General features: G+C 41.3%; 1 protein-coding gene across 2 annotated transcripts in view; it reads right to left on the bottom strand.

Moving 5' to 3' along the window:
* Positions 1–17946, bottom strand: part of DCLK3 (doublecortin like kinase 3) — a 31083-nt gene extending 13137 nt beyond the window's left edge. For both annotated transcript variants that reach the window (XM_054817552.1, XM_054817553.1), the window contains exons 1-2: positions 17792–17946; positions 2011–3899 (exon numbers count right to left, since the gene is read on the bottom strand). In XM_054817552.1, coding sequence (XP_054673527.1) covers positions 2011–3899; positions 17792–17861 — 1959 coding nt within the window. In that variant the 5' untranslated portion in view covers positions 17862–17946. The remainder of the gene's footprint in view (positions 1–2010; positions 3900–17791) is intronic.
* Positions 17947–20799: the final 2853 nt, after the last annotated feature.

Genomic DNA, 20799 nt, shown 5'->3' with positions numbered 1-20799 from the left:
AGAAGGCTGCCCTCAGCCCCTGACCCACCAACAGCAGACAAACGCGTAAAATTTGTTTCAATGCTATATGTTACTGTTCAGCACTGGTTGACGATAAGATTAATGGCAGCTCTCCTTCCTACTCTGCTGCTACTGCTCCAGTTGCTCTGAGGAGTCAAGAGGCAGCACATCAAAAAGTCAAAAAAGCCAGAAACTTGCTCAAATTGACTGTATTTATAGGGATGCTTATTAAATAGCACATGAGCTATCCAACACTGTAAAGAGCTTATAAACTCATTTGGCTTGTTGAACAGACTAACTTTTCAAAAGGATGCTTTATGTAAATGATCTCTAATACAGGTGTTCACAGCCAATTATCAGCAAGGTGAAACTGGAACAGGTACAATTTTCTTTCCCATAGTGTTTGGGTAACACTGCTCTCATTGACAAAATACCTACAGGCTGGGGACCAGTCTGTCCTTGAAAAATACTTACTGACAGAACGGGCAACATGATTATTTCAGTGCTACACAACTTTGCCACTGCCCAGCAATCTCCATTTTGCAGTGCTGTGAACTAAATGTGAAAACAACCAGAATGGACCTGTATCTTGCCTCTTTTTGCTTACCTGCATCACTGCGATGATTACATATTATAGAGGGAAATGAAGCATCTGGTCTCAGGTGTTTCACATGCACTAGCTTATTTTCAGCAAATATGAAGGAGCAGAGCCTGGTTCATAATAGAAAATCAGCTTCTGAAAAAAAGCCCTGCAGTTCTAAGAGAAGTTTTTTTTCTAATGGCAAAACGAGGCATGAAGACAGGGCCTACAAGCTTACTTCCTGCAAACCGGCCACTTGCACTCCAGATCTTTTATTTACACACCACCACATAGCAAGGATTTTCATCAGACTAAGCCAGATGCATAGCAAGACCTAGTATAGATGCTATGGATTAGTCAAACGGTTTGGGAGCAAACCATTCAGGCCTGGCCTTGTTCAACCTCTGCATGTTCTACAGTTTACACTGCTGCTTTTCTCCAGAAATTCACACTGATTTCTTCCTAAAATTAATTCCCTTAAGGAACTGAATGGCACATAGGACTATTACCTTTTTTTTTTTTTTTGGCTAATGATTATCTTCCACCAGCTGATTAAATCCAAATCGTTAGAGACAGGCAAATATTTGGTATCTATCTATCAGGATAACTGGAACTCTAGTACAAGAACATAATGCATGATTAGCAAGGGAGAGTTGCTTACTGTTACTGTTCTACAATGGGTGTCTTGTCAAGTGTCAATACTGCAAACGTTTCTATGCATATTCACACATGTGAGTAACTATTGACTTCAGCGCTGGGTGCAAAGAATGTAGCCTCAGAAATGCGATGAAAAAAAGAACTTTTCTCTTTGGCATGAAGTTACTATTTGAGCTGACTTTAAAGCTCTATTTCACCAAAACACTCACATTTTACTGTCAGATTATCTCAATCAGCTGCATCATACTTCTGCTCCTAAGAAAATAAATTGTCACAAGATAGAAATCACTACAGTAGAGGACAAGCACAGCAGTATGCAGGATATATGACCGCAGTAGACAAAGATTCCACCAAATAAATTAGCTAAATTAACAATTTTAATAAATTTTGGTCTGCAAGGTAGATGTCTTATGATTCAGTGCATGCTTCATGCAAAAAAAAAAAAAAAAAATTCATTCTTGCATACCTAAAAGTCAGATGTTAAGTAACAGGACTGATTTCCAGAAAAGTACAGGTGCTCACTACCCCTGAAAGCCAGGTAATTTTTATTTGAATTTCTACCTGCAAGCACTGCTATCTACAATGCACAGCAGATCTATGTGAGGTAAACTGTAACGGTGACGTCCCTTCAAAATTGTACCCATTTTTCCAAACGGTCCTGCCACAGCACATTATCTCTGCATAGTATTTGCTTAAAAATATTCAAGGATCCATAACTAAAAGGAAAATAAATTCAACTCCTGCACATAGGCAATGTGTTTGCCAATACGTACCAAAAGATTCTCTGGTTTGAGGTCCCTGTGGACAATATTCTTGCTGTGAATATAAACCAGTGCTTCACACAGGTCAGTGATCATGACAGCAGCATCATGCTCCGTGAACTTCACACTTTCTATGATTGCATCAAATAAGTCCCCTCCTGGGACATACTCTAGGATTAGGTAGATCTCAGCTTCTGTCTCATACACTTCAATTAAGCTTACTATATTGGGATGAGAGAGACTCCTAATGATCAGAATTTCACTTTCCATCATGTCCTCTTTCCCCTTCAGCTTGGACTTATCAACAATTTTCATGGCATAGATCTGATTGGAGTCACAGTGGCGACATTCCTTCACCACTGCAAAGTTTCCATCCCCAATAGTTCTGCCAATCTCATAGTGTTTTTCCACATCAGTTCTGTTTTTAATGGCATGCCTGCGGCTTGTGTTTTCCAATCCCTGAGCCCTGTTTTCTTCTTTGTTCGCTCTGCGCTCCCCTGTTTTTTCTCGTCGCGTCATGTCACTCTCTCTACGCATGATATTCCCCTCTCTTCTGGCACCCTCCTCTTTAGCCCTTTGTCCCTCTCTGCCCTCCCTATGTGTTTTAGATGGTTTTTCAGCATCCCTTGGAGTGTCTTTCTTTAGCCAACCACTTTGGTTCATTACGCAGCTACTTCCATTCTCTTCCTTCACTTCCTGAGTTAGTTGCAGCCCTTCTACAGCATTCTTCTTGATTTTTACTAATTCCTTCCCATGGATTTCATGTTTCTCCACATCCCTTTCCTTCTCAATGCCCCTTTTTTGCTTCTCCAGCCCTTCATTAGCATTCCTATGCAGGGGCTTCCATGTCCTCCTACAGCCATTATCTTTCCAACCAACTCCTTCACCTTCCAAACAAGTTTCTGAAGATTTTCGGCAATGCCTCATTTTTGCATTTCTTTCTCCAGGGTACCTCTGACATGCACCTGTGTCCAGGTCTCTGTTCTCAAATGAGGCCTCAGCCTGCCTTTCCCTTTGTAACTTTTGTCTGGCCTGCCTTTCCTGTTCACACTTCTCACACCTCAACACCTCCTCTGAACTCTCTTCAAATCCCTCCTCAGGACTCCTCTCATGGTTAAGGTACCTCTCACTTTCTCGGGTTTTTCTAGAAGGCTTCACCCCTTGTTCACCACTCCAGCTCTCTCTAGTCCACTTTTTTTTGGCTTTCATTTTTTCCTCTTGCTTTGTCTTGGCTTGACTTTTTCCTTCATGTCCAGCTACCAGTTTGGGAGACATGCCATCACTGCAATTCTTCATAATTTCTGTCTCATCAAAGCCACTGTCCACTTTCGAAGCCTTGTCATACAGCCTGCTCTTCAGTTTTTGGGACTCCTCCTTGTTCTGCTGAATGGCAGCACTGGCAGCATAAGGATTTTCAGGATAAAGTTCTTGTAATACCACTTCCAGGTTCTTCAAAGTGAGGGGCTCCTTCCCCATAGCAATGAATGCATCACCTTCCCTGAAGAAGTCAGAAACACTTCGGATTTCTCTGCCTCTCAGATTGTAAAGCTTTCTCACACGGTCATTCTTCCAGCGTGGAAATCCCAGAGCTTCTGATATGTCAGCCATCAGCTGTTCGAAGGTCTGAACTGATCTCCTGTTGAGAAGCAAGGTTATCCTTCTGAGTGTGTGTCCACCAGGTTTCACCACTGTAATAATCCTTGGCTTCACAGGACTGTGCTCTGAATGTATCGTGTGAAAACCATTACGGGGATTAAAAAATGGGGACCTATGACTGCTTCCACTCAAACATGGTTTTCCATAGTTTCCATGACCAACAGGAGGACAAGGCCCTTGTAGTTTCCTCTCTTTTACTTTTGAGCTTGCATTGTGTGACGAGTGGTCAAACAAGCCTCGGCATCCTAAAGCAAACAAATAATAGACATATTATTCATTTTGCATTATCAGATCTTTCTGAGTAATAGTTTTCTACATATCAGTCTACGTGACCTCAGAGAGTAAGGGTACAAGCATTCAATGCTTATAAAGAACTTTAACTGTTGAGAAGAACTAAAGAACAGTAACTCCACATACGTGCAACTACAAACATTTTCAAGTTTGTGAGAAAATGTAAGTCCACCTTGTGACAGAGGAATGCTATTAAAAAAATAATAATATTGGAAACAAATAGATACTTCTCCTAAATCCTCCCATCTTCCAGAAATCCTCAAAAAAATGGGGCTACTTGTGCTTGGATTGCATCCAGATTGTTTAGCATCCTCTTATGAATCTACCTACCATGAACTCACTCAATTCCTTTCTGAACCCAATTATAATTTTGGCCTCTGTAAACCCTGTGGCAACAAGTTCCACAATTGCACTGCATGAAGTAAAAGAAATTAAATACTTCTGATTTAAAATTGGTACCAGATGGCTATGTGTGTGCAACCTTATATTCTTATAAATAATTATCTCCTCTCCGTTTTCCCTGGACCGTTCATTTAGTTTCTAGACTTCTATAATAAATTAAGTATCACAGAATCATAGAATGGTTTGAGTTGGAAGGGACCTTAAAGATCACCTAGTTCCAACCCCCCTGCCATGGGCAGGGACACCCTCCACTAGACCATGTTGCCCAAAGCCTCATCCAACCTGGCTCTGAATACTTCCAGGGAGGGAGCATCCACAATTTCTCTGGGAAACCTGTTCCCAGGTACCTCAGCACCCTCACAGGAAAGAATTTCTTCCTATCTAATCTAAAACTACCCTCTTTCAGTTCAAAGCCATCACCCCCTGTTCTGTCACGACATGCCCTTGTAAACAGTCCCTCACCAGTAAATAAGATTCTTTTAAAAAGGTATTAATTTTACAGCAATTTTATAGTGCATTTAATAGTAATGTAATTTATTTTTTTTCCCTTAAACAAAGGTCATCTTAATTTTGTTTGATAATTGGAGTCCTAGTTTTCCAATATTTTGGTTTGACTTTTTTATTCTAAAAATCATGTAAAAATCACCAAGTCCTGAATATCCTCTGGGACATTAACAATTATCCCTCCAATATTTCATCTTAGAACACCAATGAAAGAAAACTGCATCATTTGTTACGTGTAATTCTGAAAAGAAAGAACGGAAAACATAATACGTGCTTATGAATAAGTCAAGCTATAACATAATTCACTGTCTATAAACACAACAATAAGCGAAGAATAAAAATGTCCCCTTAAAGTACTCCGATTTCTTGTACTTATTAAGACTAAAACTTGATTACAATGCAATTCTTTTCAGCCTCAAGAAATAAACTTTCAGAACGAGATCACAGAGTGCTTCCAATTCCATTTAATAGTCTTGTGGTTCAGTTGGGAACAAACATTCAATCTGTATGAACTAACAGGATCAAGCCAAAAGAAAGCAGCCAGAATGATTACTGAACAATTACAAGGAAATTCCCATACACAAATGGCTTATCTCCCAGAAAATCCCACCCATTTTCATACATTACATAGTCACAGCATAGTGGGCAAATCCACAAAGGAAAATCAGCGCATGTGCATTCCTCTTGGTGCTAGGGTTAACAGACACATGTTCAAGAGTTCTGGCAAGCTTAAACCTACTACATACTTGTTTTCAACTGCTGAAAAGCCATTTTCAGTATTTCAAGCTATGTGTCCTTTTCATCAAGGCACAATAGAGTGAAGAGGAAATATGCCTCCTCACCTATGATAACAAAAGGGAAAACTACAAGTGCTGCAGCATTCACTCACTCTGCCTCAAAAACAGTGGATCCAAAATGCCAGGGGTTGAGTGCGGAAAGCACACGAGGAGACACTGCTACAGACCTCCACTTTGCTGTTGGCTTTGTTCGATGTATGACGATGGACACTGCTTAGCTGTAATGCTCTCGCTAGCTAAGTGCTGTGTGCCCCCCCAGCATGCCCCTTAACTCTTGGCTTCATTTTCTTCCTCTGCCAACTGAGATAGATACTTCTTCTCCAAATAAATATTAGAAGGAAACCCAGCTGCCAGCATGCTCATTGAAGTCGTAAGCATTATATAAGAGCTACGTGTGACTAATGCTGGTGGTTGTACAAGTTATTTCTGTCTTCATTCTGCTTTTTAAGGATGATCTCTTGTTGCTCAAAAGATGACTACATATGTGCTAGTGATTTTTCAACAATCAGATATTTACATTCTACCCAGAATAAAGCCTACTGTGAATGAGGAGGAAAAAAAAATAAAGAAATTCAGATGTAATAATAGTTCTCTGAAATCTAAATCAACCCCAGAACACGTTGGTTACCAGGAACTGCCGAAGCTCTGAATTTAATCAACATTTCCAGATTCTTGTGTACCCACTGTCATCAAAGCATTAGCTTGCTTATGGGAACAGTGCGTGACATTTTTACTGCTTATAATCTTGGTACAACATAAAAACAATGCTGCACTAATGACTTTTCCCACAGATTATGTTTCTCCCAGCTATGCTGCTATTATCACACCTTTCTACAAACCATTCATTTTAAGTGCCTGGCTGCACTCTTGATTGTTTCAATTACCCAAACATCAATAATGTTTCTTTTCTTCACTAAATCAGCTAACCTTTAAACAGAAACCAAGTTTATTTTTTAATTCTATAACTAATGGAATAAAAACGGTTTTATGTAATTATTAAGAACAATCCAGGAATGTGTTTTTGTGCTTAAGCAGTTTAAACTGGCTTAATTCCTAGCCAAAAACAGTTTGACACAAGCCACAAGTTAATATATTATAATTTTAAGAATAATATTACATATTTTTCTAAGATGAAAAGGGAAGTTACATGAATGCTTAAATCAATGCATAAAGGAACGTCCCAATGCTTTCTGAGAAAAGGAGAAGCGTCAAATTTTGTAGCAAGTGGTGGTCACAATGACTAATCCATATATTACATAAAATAAAATAAAAAAATTAAATTGCCTGTTACAACTATTCCAGTCATAATTTCTGTTATTTTCCAGTTATGTTGTATTTAACTGACAGACATGAAGCAAGCCTCAATCTGTCAGGAAAATGCACACACTTAAAGCAGTAACAAGCATTTCCAGAAAGCCTTCAAAGGTCACGCACATACACAAATCCTGTAGCTACAATTTATATTGCTTCAAAATCTTGTTTCCATATTTATATACAAGTGGGAGAGGGAGGAAGAGGGAAGTGGGATCAGAAACACACTTCGATGAGTCTGAGTACTGGCAAATTATACATCAGAGAATAAACTGTGTTTTTTTTCCTTTACTGTCTTACTGAGAGCTAATGGTTATCAAATATGCATATTTCTTATAAATGTTAATATGGATGCATGCATGCATCCGTCTATTTTTATCTGAATACATATCCATCTGTATATGCTTGTGTATCAACAAGTACCAATATATAGGATAATAGGAAAGATTAAGAGGGCAGAAAACCGCAGGGGAGCAGCACGGCCGAGGAGGCTGTTGAGGACTGTTGCTGTGGAAGGGCAGGGGTAAGGCAGCATGCCTGGTCAAGGGCACCACGCGTGCCACCCATGCTGCGCACGTGGGCACAGACAAAAAAAAACCTGGGACTTGCAGAATGATATAGAGCTCCAGATGATCAAGACATGATGGTGTTACAGGATAAATGATCACAGCAAATCCCTAGAGAAGCAGGGAGGATGGGACAAGCAGGGATTTGGGCCCTTGAACAGGTAGTAGGAACAAGAAGTTTAGCACCTACTGACCAGAGCACAAGTGCTGCAGGGAGCACGGCTTCTGAGGTTCATTTTCAAAAGCCAATTCACAAACCATTTGTGATAGTCACAGTCAATCTCACTATGGGGAGGAAGGCAGAGTGAGGAAATCACAAAAATTCCTCTAGAAGACCTTTCGTTGTGGGGTTTTGGCTCATACTCTGGACCTGGAGTAAAATAAAGTGAATTCAGAAGACTTAAGCTCTGAATAAGGTGTGTATACAAAGCTTCAACCAATGTATATCATAATGAATTGCCTGGCTACACCCCCTACAACAGCAGAGTAACAGGGTTTACCAGAGGTCACCTATTCTTGCAATTAAAAATATATTGCTGCCATTTGTCCTTCAAAACTTATCCCTTCCCTTGACCAGTCTATAAGTTTTTGTTCATTAATTAAAATATTTCCACTCATCTTGCATTCCTTCTTGGCTCTTCTGCTTGAGATCACAGTTTCAGTAATTAACTGAATGGTTTACCCAGCAGCTAATTCTGCTATCAAGTCACAGGTTGCAGTGGAATTAAATTTTTACAAGGAGTATTACAACATGATTTAAAACAGAAGGCAACACTGAAATAGGATCTAGTTATGGCATTGGTTTCTGTGGATAAGATGGTGTTATTTAAGCCCTGCGATTTCTTTAGAGGGCCTTGGATCAATATGAAAGCCTCCACTTACAAAAGCAACCGTGGAAATTCCCCAAAACATTAGCAGTATTCCTTATGCAAGCAAAGTTGCACATGACAGAAATTGTGTATCTGGGAATTGTTATGATATATTGGTCCCAATATAGCATAAACAAAATACTGTTTCAAATAGGAATGGAAAGAACAGCAATAAAAATGTCTATTTTTTCCTTAAGTCCCAGCGATTCCTGCTGAGGGCATGCAAAACAAAGACAAAAAAAAAAAAATTAATCTTAATTGGAACTGAAAACATTTAATTCATGTCAAAGCATCAACAAATATGTTGAAGTACTTGAGGGTGAAGAATGTCTCCGGTCTTTAACTCAGAGCAGCCAAGTATGTAGTTCACACAGGTTACATGTGCATCAGCAGAGGGTTCCAGGATGCAATCTGAGTCCTCTAGAAGTATGCCCCCTTGATCTCCTTTTCTTGCTGTAAATTATTAAATGTTGCAACTTTCAGGGCTAGCACACAGTGTTAGTGCCCAAGACTGAAGAAGCAGTATGACAAGTCTCAATGTACTGAATTAGTTACACGGAAACACAATACGATCACAGGCATCCTTTTACAGCAAGTAAATTTTACATGGGCATTCCTACTGTTGGAAACACTACTGGTGATTTTTTCTCTGAAGAGACATAGCTGTAGCACCCTTTCTTTCCTTTCCTCCCACTCATCCATGCATCCCCATCATGCTTCACAGCATTTTAGGGTAGAGATTTTGAGACAGGACTGGTGGCTATTTCAGCAACAACGAAAGGCAGTCACACTGTGTCAGTTTTGTCCAGATAAAATCCTGAGTAGAAAAAGAAAGTTAAATTTCACAAGGGCTGAATTGAGCCAGTGTCAAGCATAGCAGGACAGTCCCTGCTAGTTTCAGCCTGAGCAACTCAAAGGCTCAGAGGTATGGTGGACCTTGAGGACCACAGCATGCTTCAAGCCAAGCTTCAAAAATGTCTTTTCCTCTGCAATAGCTACTTCAGTAACTGCTAGAGTAGGGTCAAGCAACAGAACTGAGAAGACAGTTTGTCCCTCCATCCTCTTGGCGATCCCATGGTGCTCCTCTGTGTAGAAGATGTTTAATTCAGACAAAAGCAGCCGAAGCAGATCACAAAGGAAAGGAACATCTGAAAATGGGGCACTCAGCAGTATTATGCAAGCCATTTTGCTGGGAGGTCTGTGTCTGGCTGCTTTCAAAAACCCCACCAGCTATGAGGGAGAGTAATGTTAATAAGAAAAAGTGAAAGTTGAACAGTCAAATCAAAAGCTTGGGATGGAGTCAAGGTAGCTGGGCTTCTCACACGGAGACTGAGAGTCAATAAGGGAAACCAATGAGATTGGAAATGGCTTGTCAGAAAGGAGACTGGAAGAAAACGGAGCAGAGGAATTTTGCTACCAAAGGAAACTAAGACTATAGACAAGCACGTACAGAGACAGAAAAACAGGATGAGAGGAAGAGGGGTCACTCTGTCCTCCCATGTGTTATGGAAAACAAATTGGCCCAGCAAAGAGACAGGATTAGAAATTTCTTATAAAACAGGGCATGGCAAAAGGATTAAAAGTGGAAGTTGTTCAGGGAAATGCCAAGGAGAGACACAATGCCGTAGGAACTGGAACTTGCAGGAAGATAAGAGGAGGGCTGGGAATAGGAGAGGGAACTAGAAGGGGCATTGCTCTTCTGGTATCACCATCCAGAAGCCAGCCAGTATGTAGCAGGGCTAGACCTTGAAAATTAAAAAGGAAACCTAGTGGAGAACTGGACTGTGAGGATAAGAGAAAAGAAATTATAAAAGGGACTGGAACAGACTGCAGGGAATGGAACAAACAGGGCCATAGTTAGACACTGTCTGACAACAATTCCTATGAACTTTGATACTGGCTGATAGCAATTTCTATGAACTGTGCTGACACAGTGGAAGCAGATGGAGACTATAATAGGGAAGCAGTAAAATGTGAGGGTGAGAATAAGAGCAGGCCAGGAAGTCAGGTTGGATGCTGAACTCAGGCAAAGGGACAGGATTGGGAGTGAGGAACAGAACTGTCTTCATGTGGTCTAATCCTTTGCAGTTCTTCATAAAGGACATCTACCTGCTTTTGGTGTCACCATATTAGTTCACCTTGATTTATTATTTTTTTTAAAGAAAAAAAAAGTTTTTCTTCTTTTTTTTTTTTAGGAAAAACTACATGCACGCAAACAGGTGACTACATTGAGAGAACATTACCAAGGCCATCATTAAGACAGGGCAAAATTAAAGTTGTCAGTATGACTTGAATTCACCTCCTCCTTGCATACAAAAGAAGTGGATACAGTTTTTCCTGTGTCTGCTCCAGGATACAGTGGATCCTCTTCTACAAATAAACTGGAATCAGGACTGTGCCATTAAAAAAAAAAAAAAAAAATCTGTTGTCTGTCAAGACCTTAACCTCTGTAATTAAAAGAGCTGAAAAGTGTTTAGTGAAAGAACACAGGACTAATAGTTTCTCTGCTTAAGGCAGTGCAGCCCAAAGAACTGGATTTTCTCTCAACCAATCCCATAGAGTTTCAAGGCAATTGACTTAATCTAGATTTCTCAGAGAGGATTACATTCTGGTGGCCAAAATAATATCCTGAGACCTGATCCACAAACCTGCTCAGTGCTCACAGCTGCAAGAGAATATACTGGAAGAGGTACTTCAGACACAAGGTAATATAATACAACACATAGATAATCCTAAATCATCCCAAAATTCAGGACCTGGGCATCTCAAGTTGCATTCTTCCCCAAATTAAAGTAATTTTTACTTCATTTTTTTGCACCTTGACTCCCACTGAATGCAATTCATGCCCTCTCTTTACAGGTATTGCAGAGATGCTAATTCATGTTTGTTGCTGTAACAATAACCATGACAGAAAAAGCCCACAAGTTAATGAGCCTGTCTTAACAGCAGGGTTCAAAAAGCATGCAGTGAAAGGCACGAACAGCCGGAGTAAACAGCAAGTAGATGTTCATTAGGTAAGCTTTGTCCATCATATGCACTGATGGACCCAGAGACCCTGAGGGGAAAAAAAGCAGTATCTGATAGTCTAATTAATGTTTATGTATTAGTGCACAAGAACAGGGGTTGGGGGACAGGACTGCTAATCAATAGTCATAAAGGCTTGACTTTGTAACCTGAGTAATGTTAGATTATAAGTACCTGGCCTGTATTTTTTTAATACATTGAACAAATTGTATATGTTCAGAATACATCTGATGATAAGGCAGTTATATACTATGAAATAAAATATTAATGTAAATCATATGGTATTACAACCATGGTTTACTAAACCAAATAATATAAGCACAATCTAAGTATTTTAGAAGACCAAAGGATATTTTGTCCAATTACATTAAAAAATTAACTCATCATAGTATTTGTATTAATTCTTATCTGCATTAGCTACAGGTGCAGAAGGAAAACAAAACCATATTACAAATACCGTTTATCAGCTGGACTCTTTCAAGAACAGTTTTAATAATGTCACAATGAAAAAAAAAGGGGGGGATCAGTTTAATTATTATAACATCATTTCTGTTATCCTAATGGACATTTCCAGTCATGCCAGCACATCCATGTCCAATTTGCACTAGTGTAATGGAGATCAACCGCTCACCCAGTCTAACCCAATTTGTAGAAAAATAAAATCACTCAGCAGCTCAGGTAGTATTCTAAGTTCACCAAAGCAAAACTAATTTGGGTTTATTGACAAAAAAAAAAAAATCAACAGAATAATATCTCTATGTCATAAATATACAGTTTTAGCCCTAAAGGATCCTATAAAATTAGTATGATGGGATTTCAAGTTCATTATCTTTCACAATATTACATCAAGCATGCTTACATTTGCATGCAATATCTTTCCTTTAACTGTCAGCCCTGCAAACTCAGCTGTGTGTCAAGTTGGGTTCCTTCTGTCCCACATGTCTCCAACAGAACTAAAGTTTCTCACGGCCAAATATGTCTGGTCCCATTAAATGAATGCCAAAGTGTCAGCTGCAAGGAAAGAGAACGTCCTTAGTGTCTACTCCTAGAGTGCAAGAGTATGGGAGACACACACCTTTGTACCCACTCACTGCCCTCATGAGAGCAGGCAAGAAAACCTCCAAAATTTTGCATCATACACCATATCTTCAACATATCTGCTTTTAATTTTAAGAGTAAAAGCTTTTTATTTTAAGAATAAACATCCATTATGTCATGCAAACTGGAAGCCAGACATCTCCAAATCTTTCAGTCCCATAAACACCCATTCTCATTCTTCTCCAGTCTTCCACTCTAGAAAGACAGAAGGGATTCTACTCCCTTCTCCCTGCCCATTTCTCTCACTCCCTTTTCACTGCCAGTTTTGGGACATAGACCTCTGAGTTTATGGGAGATCCTAGAAGGCAAAGAGTACCAGAACAGCTATAAAGCAAGGCAGATGTTGTAGCAAAGGAGTTCCTAATATGGGAAGACTGTCTAGAAGGACAGGCTGGGTGGAAAACCTTGCAGCTGGCTGGACTTCAGCTGAGGGAGGGATCCTGAGGGATGCCCACATTGGATCTCTTGCTATGGCTAGATGAGCTCTGGATTTTTCCATTGTGAGGATGGATGGTGCCTCTGTGTCACCCCCAGCCCCAGTGTGGGTGCCATCCTGCAGTGAAATGCATGTAGGAGGCTCAGCATGCAGCAACATGTGACCATATTTACTGTATGAGAACCACAAGGGATAAATGACATTTAGCAGCCACCTTTCCTTCTTTCTCCTCAAAGAAGATAAACTCAGGGTTTTCCTTGCCTCTTCCCCCTCCCGCCCCTGCCTCCTCCTTCGCTAAATGTTCAGAGCCCCTTTGCAGCCTGCCCTGGCCCTCTCCTGTCCAACTCCCCCCAGGATGGAGCAGTAGGGACCAGACTGCTGGAGGGCATCCTGGTTTGCTTTCTCGGCATTACGGTCCCTTTTCCAACCTGGCAACAATGGTTGGGCAAAAATTACCTTCCCAGGTGCTCACCTCCTTCCCCTGCAGGCTCACAGCCACCCCACTGTACAGTTTAAGATTTTCTAAATCAAGCCATTTGTAATTAAAAAAATAAAATATTTACAGCAAACACAGATGGCTATTGCCATGTGTTAGTGTTAAACTGAGCTGAATCACCCCCAGAGCAGCAGATGAAGGTAAAGATTTCATGTAGTCTGATAATGAGTCACAAGTCCCATCATTTTTAACTTTTTTTTTTTAAGAGCAGAACCCCACTTTCATTATCTTCTTTCTGACATTTTAAGGGTAGCAAATTAGAAAGCAAGCATAAAGAAAGCCCTTTAAAGAAGTATACAGATGTATAATCTGTAAAGACTAAGTGAAATGTAAGACTGCACGTGAAATGAATCAGTGCCTTTGGAGGTGTGAGGCTCAGTTTAAGTCGTTACCTTGCATAAAACCAAAAAAAGAATATTATGAAACTGCTCATTTATTTCATTTCTTTCACAGATGACAGGCTGTGTATTTTATTGGGAACGGCCATGGCTGCTTTCTGCAGTCTGACAACTTTAGTGTCCCTTTAACCAGGAAAGTGAGCTTTGCAGTCCAGGACCTTCCATCAAGAATCTTTCAGGAGAGGGACAGAACTGACAGAGGGAAACAAAACCATCTTACACAACTGTGATATTTGCCAGGATCCATCTGGCAAAGCCCTCTGTGTGTTTCTCAAGGCTCAGTGTACAGGGGGTTTCACTTCCATGTTGATGCTCTTGACTCCTGAACTACCATATATTTCAAATTAATTATTCATGTTTCATCACAAAGTAAGCTTTCACTGCTTTTTAATCCTGTTAGCCAATGTTGCCTCAGTCAAAGGAGGAGGATTCTGTTTCTTCTTGTGGGAGATTTTATTTGCATTGCTTCCTAAATCTCAACTTGATGACTAATCGGTTGCAACTGAGCAAACCCAGTGAAAATAAGAGAGCTTGCAGAGGTGTCACTGAGGCTTCCAGATCCTTTATTACCAATAACCTTGTTGTATAACTAAAGGAAAGACCCAGTTAGAGTCTGATTCTCCACCTGGTTTGCAGAAAGGGCAATTACCCAAAAGTTTTCTTTGCAATTTTACCACATATAAGAGGTTAACTCACCTATAAATGTATAATTCCCAAGCACATTATTAAAGAACCTCTTTTTTAGAAGAGACTTACATATTAAAGTCAACATTGCAAAATAAATTGTTTTGCAGAACTTAAGAAAATGGGTTTCCCAGGGAAAACTCTAAGCAAGCCAGTGCTAATTAGACTTAAAAGCATGATGACAAGCAGAAATATCAGGATTTTCACACCACCAGACATTTCTCAGCATTTTTATTAACTACATTATTTGGCGTGACACAAAAACTAAAAAATTGGAGTATATGCATGGGCTAGCAGTACTGATTGAGCGGGAGATGATGTTTTCAGAATGATTACTGAGAGCTGCTTCTAAGAATACACAACAAATAATTGTTTGGCATTCTTACAGAAATTAGATTGAGTAAACTATACTAGCAACAGAGGGAAGATGGTAAATGTGCCTGATTTTCATTTGCAGTGAAGGCAAACTACTGCTAGATAAGATGAACAGTTGGCAAGCATTACCAAAACTCCAAATTTGCATTAGATCCGATCGAGGCAGGAGCTCCATCTCCTTTTTTCCCATTGTTTCCAGTATTTGGTGAACACTACAAAAGGACAGACACCATGCCCTGAAAGTGAGAAAAAAACCTAGAAAATAGTATAATGTTAAGAGGAGGAGTGTCACATTCACCTCTTAACCACTCCATTTTCAGCTCTGATCCAAGTTGCACTGAAGCTAATTAAAAGATTCACATTACCCTCAGTGAGAGCTGGATCAGATCTAACTGAGGCTGCTAGAGTCACCATAATGTTCTGATGCTAATTATATTTACAAGAAAATCTATATAACACTGATTTCAAATGTTGTTAAATATTGAGGAATCATCAAGTCAAAGGAAAAGAGGAAAAGCAGTGACAGAAACCAACTCAATTCACCCAACAGCTATTGGAAGAGAAGGCAGGACCACCAGCTTCCCTGACTTCTACAAAACCATAGATGTCTTTCTGCAGAAAACAAACTAAGCTAAGTAATCTTAGAAATGGGGAAATGAATCCCACACAACTTCCCTTAGTCACCACATGCTGAAAGTCCCGCAGATGCCAAAATTGTGAAGCTCTGCAGAACACGACTAGAAAAAGCAGCAGTGCAGACAGATACAAAGCATACAGTGACACTACCAGATAAAGATACATTAAAAACTCAGGTTAGCATGCCCAAGGTAATTAACTTCAGTATAAAAAAAGAAAATAAAGGCAAGTAGCTTCAGCACAACTCAAATTCAGAGGCTTGAACAGCTGCCAATATCTTGAATTAAAACTAAGTTATCTTTGCTGACAGTTTAAGTCCAATTAACCAATTCAGGTTAATGAACCACAGATGGAGATTTACCAGGAGGTAGCTCTCAGCTGATGCATCCTAACATCCTACAAAAATATTCATGGAAAGAGTCATGCCATTTCAGGAGATCCACACCCATTATACTAGAAGAAAGAGACTAACTCTACAGGATCACTTTTATCCAGAACCACAGGATGGCTTCCTGAGATACAAAATGCAGCCACCTCTCAAGAAGAGCGTGACAGAGTTGCTATAATAACTGCACTTCTACTACATAAAGTAGCTGTAATATGCTTTGTAAGCTTGGTTTTGCATGCTGACTGCTTTGGGACTCTGCTGGTTCTCAACATTTCAAAGAGTCAAACTTGCATTTAGACTGTATAGAAAATACAGGAAGTGTCAAAAGGAAAAAGACGGGCTTTTAAAGGAGGCAAGGAGGTGGGAAGACAAACTTGCATGTCAACATGCATATAAGTACATTTTAATTTCTGTATAAAGCTAGTAAAAAAGCATGCATGATAAACTCTTAGGTTTGGTGATAAACTCTCAGATTATCCCTTCATGCAATATAGGTGGCAGTCTAAATGTTCAGAGGAAGAAGCCAGAATTTTGTTGTACTGTTACAATGGGTTTGTTTGTTTTATATAAAAGAAAACCTTTCAATACACAGTGTGGCAAAAGTTTCAGTTTATGGGGTTGTTTCCAAGCTCAGTGTCTCACAACTTGAAAACTGTTCCATTAGATCAAACCAGTGGCCCATCCATCCGGTCTTGCTGACATTGTGTAGTAAACGTTTCCTGAAGAAGGCAGAAAATAACACTGCGCAGTGAAAAGTTACAGAATAGTTTTCCTATAAATACCTGTTCTGTTATTAAATAGGAGCAAACATAATTGATATAACTACAGAACTCAGGGGATACAAGGGCACAATCAGCATTGTTCCCTAAAGAGGTTTGGCTACCACATGTCACAGCATCCCCATCCCATACAACAGCCCTCCTCACCCTTTGAGCCTGTGCCTGTAAGCCGCCTAACTCCAGCTGTAGTAATTTCCCAACTGAGGGAAAATTCACAACCCTTAAGTGTGTTTTAACACACAGTTGTGCAACAGCTTAAAATCTTTACAAACGTGCTGTTTACTTCTTTTTGCAGAGCATCGGTGCTCTCTGAGCAGCCCATGAGCATTCATTCTGAGAGAACTATACTCACATCGAAGATTAAAAGTAACTTGCACTTTTAATAGTCGATTTTTATTGCAATACAGATGACACTGCGCGTGCCTTTTGACATAGCAAGACACTGACTTCACATTCAGACTTCAAAGCCTGCTCTTGTCTCTCTTACAGCTACACAGGTGGTCTCTCAGCCGGGAAAAAGGGCGGACGGACAGCCTGACCCCCACCCGGCACCCCTGTGGGAAGCAGCAGAGACTTGCTCTCCGTGTAGTAGTAGCCTCTTGTTACGCTTCCCAAAGGCTGAGCAACGAATTAGTTTCCACTGCGATACAGAGCGGGGGTGGGGGGACTTCTCTTTAACCAAAAATACAAGGAATAGAAGGAGCAGGGTGGAATAACCACCCCAACTTCGCACCTTCGGGGATCCCCTCTTTTAAAAGCGTTCCTTCCCTCCCAAAGCCCTCTCCCCAATCCCACCGCCAAGCGGGAATCGCTCCTTCCTCTGTCCCTCTCAAACCCCCATTTCAAGCCCAAATGCCACCGAAAGCTACCCCCGCTCACCGCAACCCCACAGACACGCAAGGACCCGGGGAGGAAGTTTCGCCGCCGCCAGAGCCCCTCACGTCCCCCAGAGCCGGGGCGCGGCGCTCCCAGCTCGCCCCTCTCGTCCTAAAATGACCCCCCCCGAGCGGCGAGCAGAGTGATGTGGCGCGGGGGCTGCCCCCCGGGGCAGGGGGGGGGCTGTCGAGGGAAGGGGGCACTCACCCGGGCAGTGGCCGTAGGGGCAGCAGGAGCCCGCCACGGGGTGGAGCGGGGGCGGCGCGGCGGCCGGCATGGCGCGGAGGCTCGGTTGGGCTCGGGCCGGGCCGGGGGCTGTCCGCACCGCACCCCACCGCACGCACAGTCTCTCCGCGCCACCTCCCAGCTGCCAGGGCAGTGAGAGGGAGGGGACCCGGCGGGGAGGCGGTGCCGCGTAACGGTCACACCAGCGGTCACACCTCCACACCCCTCCCCGGCGCAGGCGGGCGGGGAGCGGTCCGCCCTCACGGGTCAGCCCCGCGGGACAGCGCCTCTCCGCCGCCATCTCCTCAGGCGGCCCCCCGCCCCCGGGCCCGCTTCCCTCGGCGCCACAACCGCATCCCGCCTTTCCCCGGGCTCCCCCCTCCTGTCAGCTCCCAGCGGGGACGTGGTGCTCGGCCCCAGCCACCGAGAAGTCCCCGTTCACCCCCCTCAGCCTGACACGCACCCGCCCGGCACTGGAGTTTGTGATGTGGCGGGGCTTCAGGCGTCCCCATGGCTGTTCCCCGGGTGGCCGGACACGAGGCCCAGCAGCAAGGCCGCGTATGTGTGCGAGTACTTTTGTCATAGCCCCTTATGCACCAAGTAGACTTGGTAAGTCATTTAATTTGGCTTGGATTAAAGAAAGACAAGTGCTAAGTGATGTAAATAACACATACGTTGCATGTGTGAACAACTGGTTGCCCAACGTCTTTGTAAAGTATGAGAAGGTGAGGAGGATCAAGGAATTAATGTTATCTCCCTGTGCTGCAACATCCAGGCTGCCCATGGGATGCTGGCTGCGCACCTGGCACACACAGCCGTAGGGGCATGTTTGAAAAAACACGTGAGAGTGAAGGATTGTGTAAAAAGAAGACAGACTGCTTACCATACTAAGAAGGAGGTGCAAATTGGTAACAGCAAGTATATACCTTCGTAGGAGAAAATACGAGGAATTAAAAGGCCCTTTAATCTTGTAGAGGAAAAGAAGAACAGTCAGTCGATGTCTGGAAGCTGGAGTTGGACAAATTCAAATTAGAAATTTTATCAATGGGATTGAGTAATCATTGGGACAAATTACAGAGGGAAGTTGCGTTTTCTTCTCTGGAAATCTTCAAATAAAACAAGATGTCTCTGAGGAAAATACACTGTATCCCAATAGAAGTAGTTGGACTTACCATAGGTATAATTGGATAAAATTTAGTGGCTAGGGATATCTAATAGGTCAGACTAAAAGACTTAGAGCTCCATCATTCTGGCCTCAAATCGTATGAGCAGGACAAAGCAGAACATGTTAAATGTACGTACCTTCCACTCTGGTTTCTCTCATTTCCTGAAAGTTTTGTCCTGCTGCCCCATTTAACTAAGTTTTCTTCTATGATTTTACTCCCACAGTATTTCATCATTTTTGAGGTAATACAGTCTGACACAAACACCTTTGTAAATGTAGAACTTGATCAATATTTATCCTGAAATGTGTTTCACTGTGTTTTTTAAGAGTTGAGTGTAATGACATGGACAGAAAGCTCAAATCTCTTTCTTCTGGCTCTTAGACACAGAGTTGAATGACAAATGAAGCCATGTAAAATAAAAGCATAGACAAAAACTGTCATGTAAACTAGTCAAAACCCAGGTTGTTAAAACTTGCAATGCATTATAATAACAAGTTAGCAAGTTGCTATCTAAAAATTTAGCATAATTCTACTTCCGTTCAAAATCTTCCAGTTTGTTTAAAATCTCAAATACTCTGTAATTCCACATTTTTTTATTTTTGCCTTACCCCATTGTTTATAGCCTGTTAATCCTACAGTCATCATTATCTGTTTGCCATGGGTATTGAAGTTATTTTCAAATAATAGGTCTTCAGGATTAGAACTGCCTGGAGGAGCGTAACTACACATGCAGCTTGTATGGTAGGCCAGGCCGTCACAGTCTGCCCATGTGAAATCTTGGCTTCACTAAAGTCAATGGGAGGTGTCTTCTGGTATTCCCCATCTTTCACATGGTTCTTTAAACAATGCTACAACTAATTTCTGCAGTTCTTGGCATCTCAATGGCTTAACACTGTCTTAAGAATTCAGGGATTTTGTTCAGTTCTGGCTCTGGGACTCCTCAGTCAGGTTATTCCACATTTCTGTGTATGACCTTTTCCACCTGTAAAATATGGATAATGACACCAGCTGTCTATAGATGCAAAATCCTTAGAAGAGCTAAATATCAATCCTAATTATCTGGTATTACTCCCTGCAGTTGGTTTCTGCAATAAGAATGTAACATGACTCAAAAGTCAACATTCATCCGTAGTACTCACATCTCTTATTGTAGAATGAAAAACAAATGACGAGTGAATACAGACTTCTGAAGACATCTCATTCCTACTTACCTCTGGAAATTTGTCACCTCTCTCTTCAACAGGCAGTGAAGCTGATTTCCCTTTAATCCACTTTTTAACCAGCCAGTGATCTCAACCATCCCATTCCTCTACTCAACCACCTGCAGCTTCCTTACTATTTCTTAATAAGCACAAACAAAAAGCACAAGATTTGCTTCTCAGTAAGCCTTTTAACCTGTAAGAATGCTTAGTTTCACAGACTGAAATTACAGGCTAATGACTAATTAGCAGAAAGTTGTCAAATACATGTCTCTGTGTGTTGCACACCCAGGTCATACGCTGTATATACATACGCCTATGATTGACAACAGGTATGTCGGTACACTCTTGGAAATGGATATTCTTTTAGGAAGAAGTTCTGCTTTCTTTTGACCTTGTTGTAAACTCGATGTTTTCTTCTGTTTTAGAAACCATCTATTCTTTTCTTCCCTTTTCCCTTCCCTTGAGACCCAGGATTCTGCTGGCACCTGTTCTCTTTCAAGGGCTGTACTTAAATTAAAGGAGATCCATAAAACAAAAGATCTTACTGATCCTCTTGAGGAATTAATCTCAGGAATTATCATGCTCAGGGGTGGAATTTTGTGTTTCTTGTCACGTTCTTAGA

The sequence above is a fragment of the Grus americana genome, chromosome 2, assembly GCF_028858705.1.
Source record: "Grus americana isolate bGruAme1 chromosome 2, bGruAme1.mat, whole genome shotgun sequence".
Lineage (NCBI taxonomy): Eukaryota > Metazoa > Chordata > Aves > Gruiformes > Gruidae > Grus > Grus americana.
The sequence above is the reverse complement of the archived record's forward strand: the minus strand, read 5'-3'. Positions and strand labels throughout refer to the sequence as shown.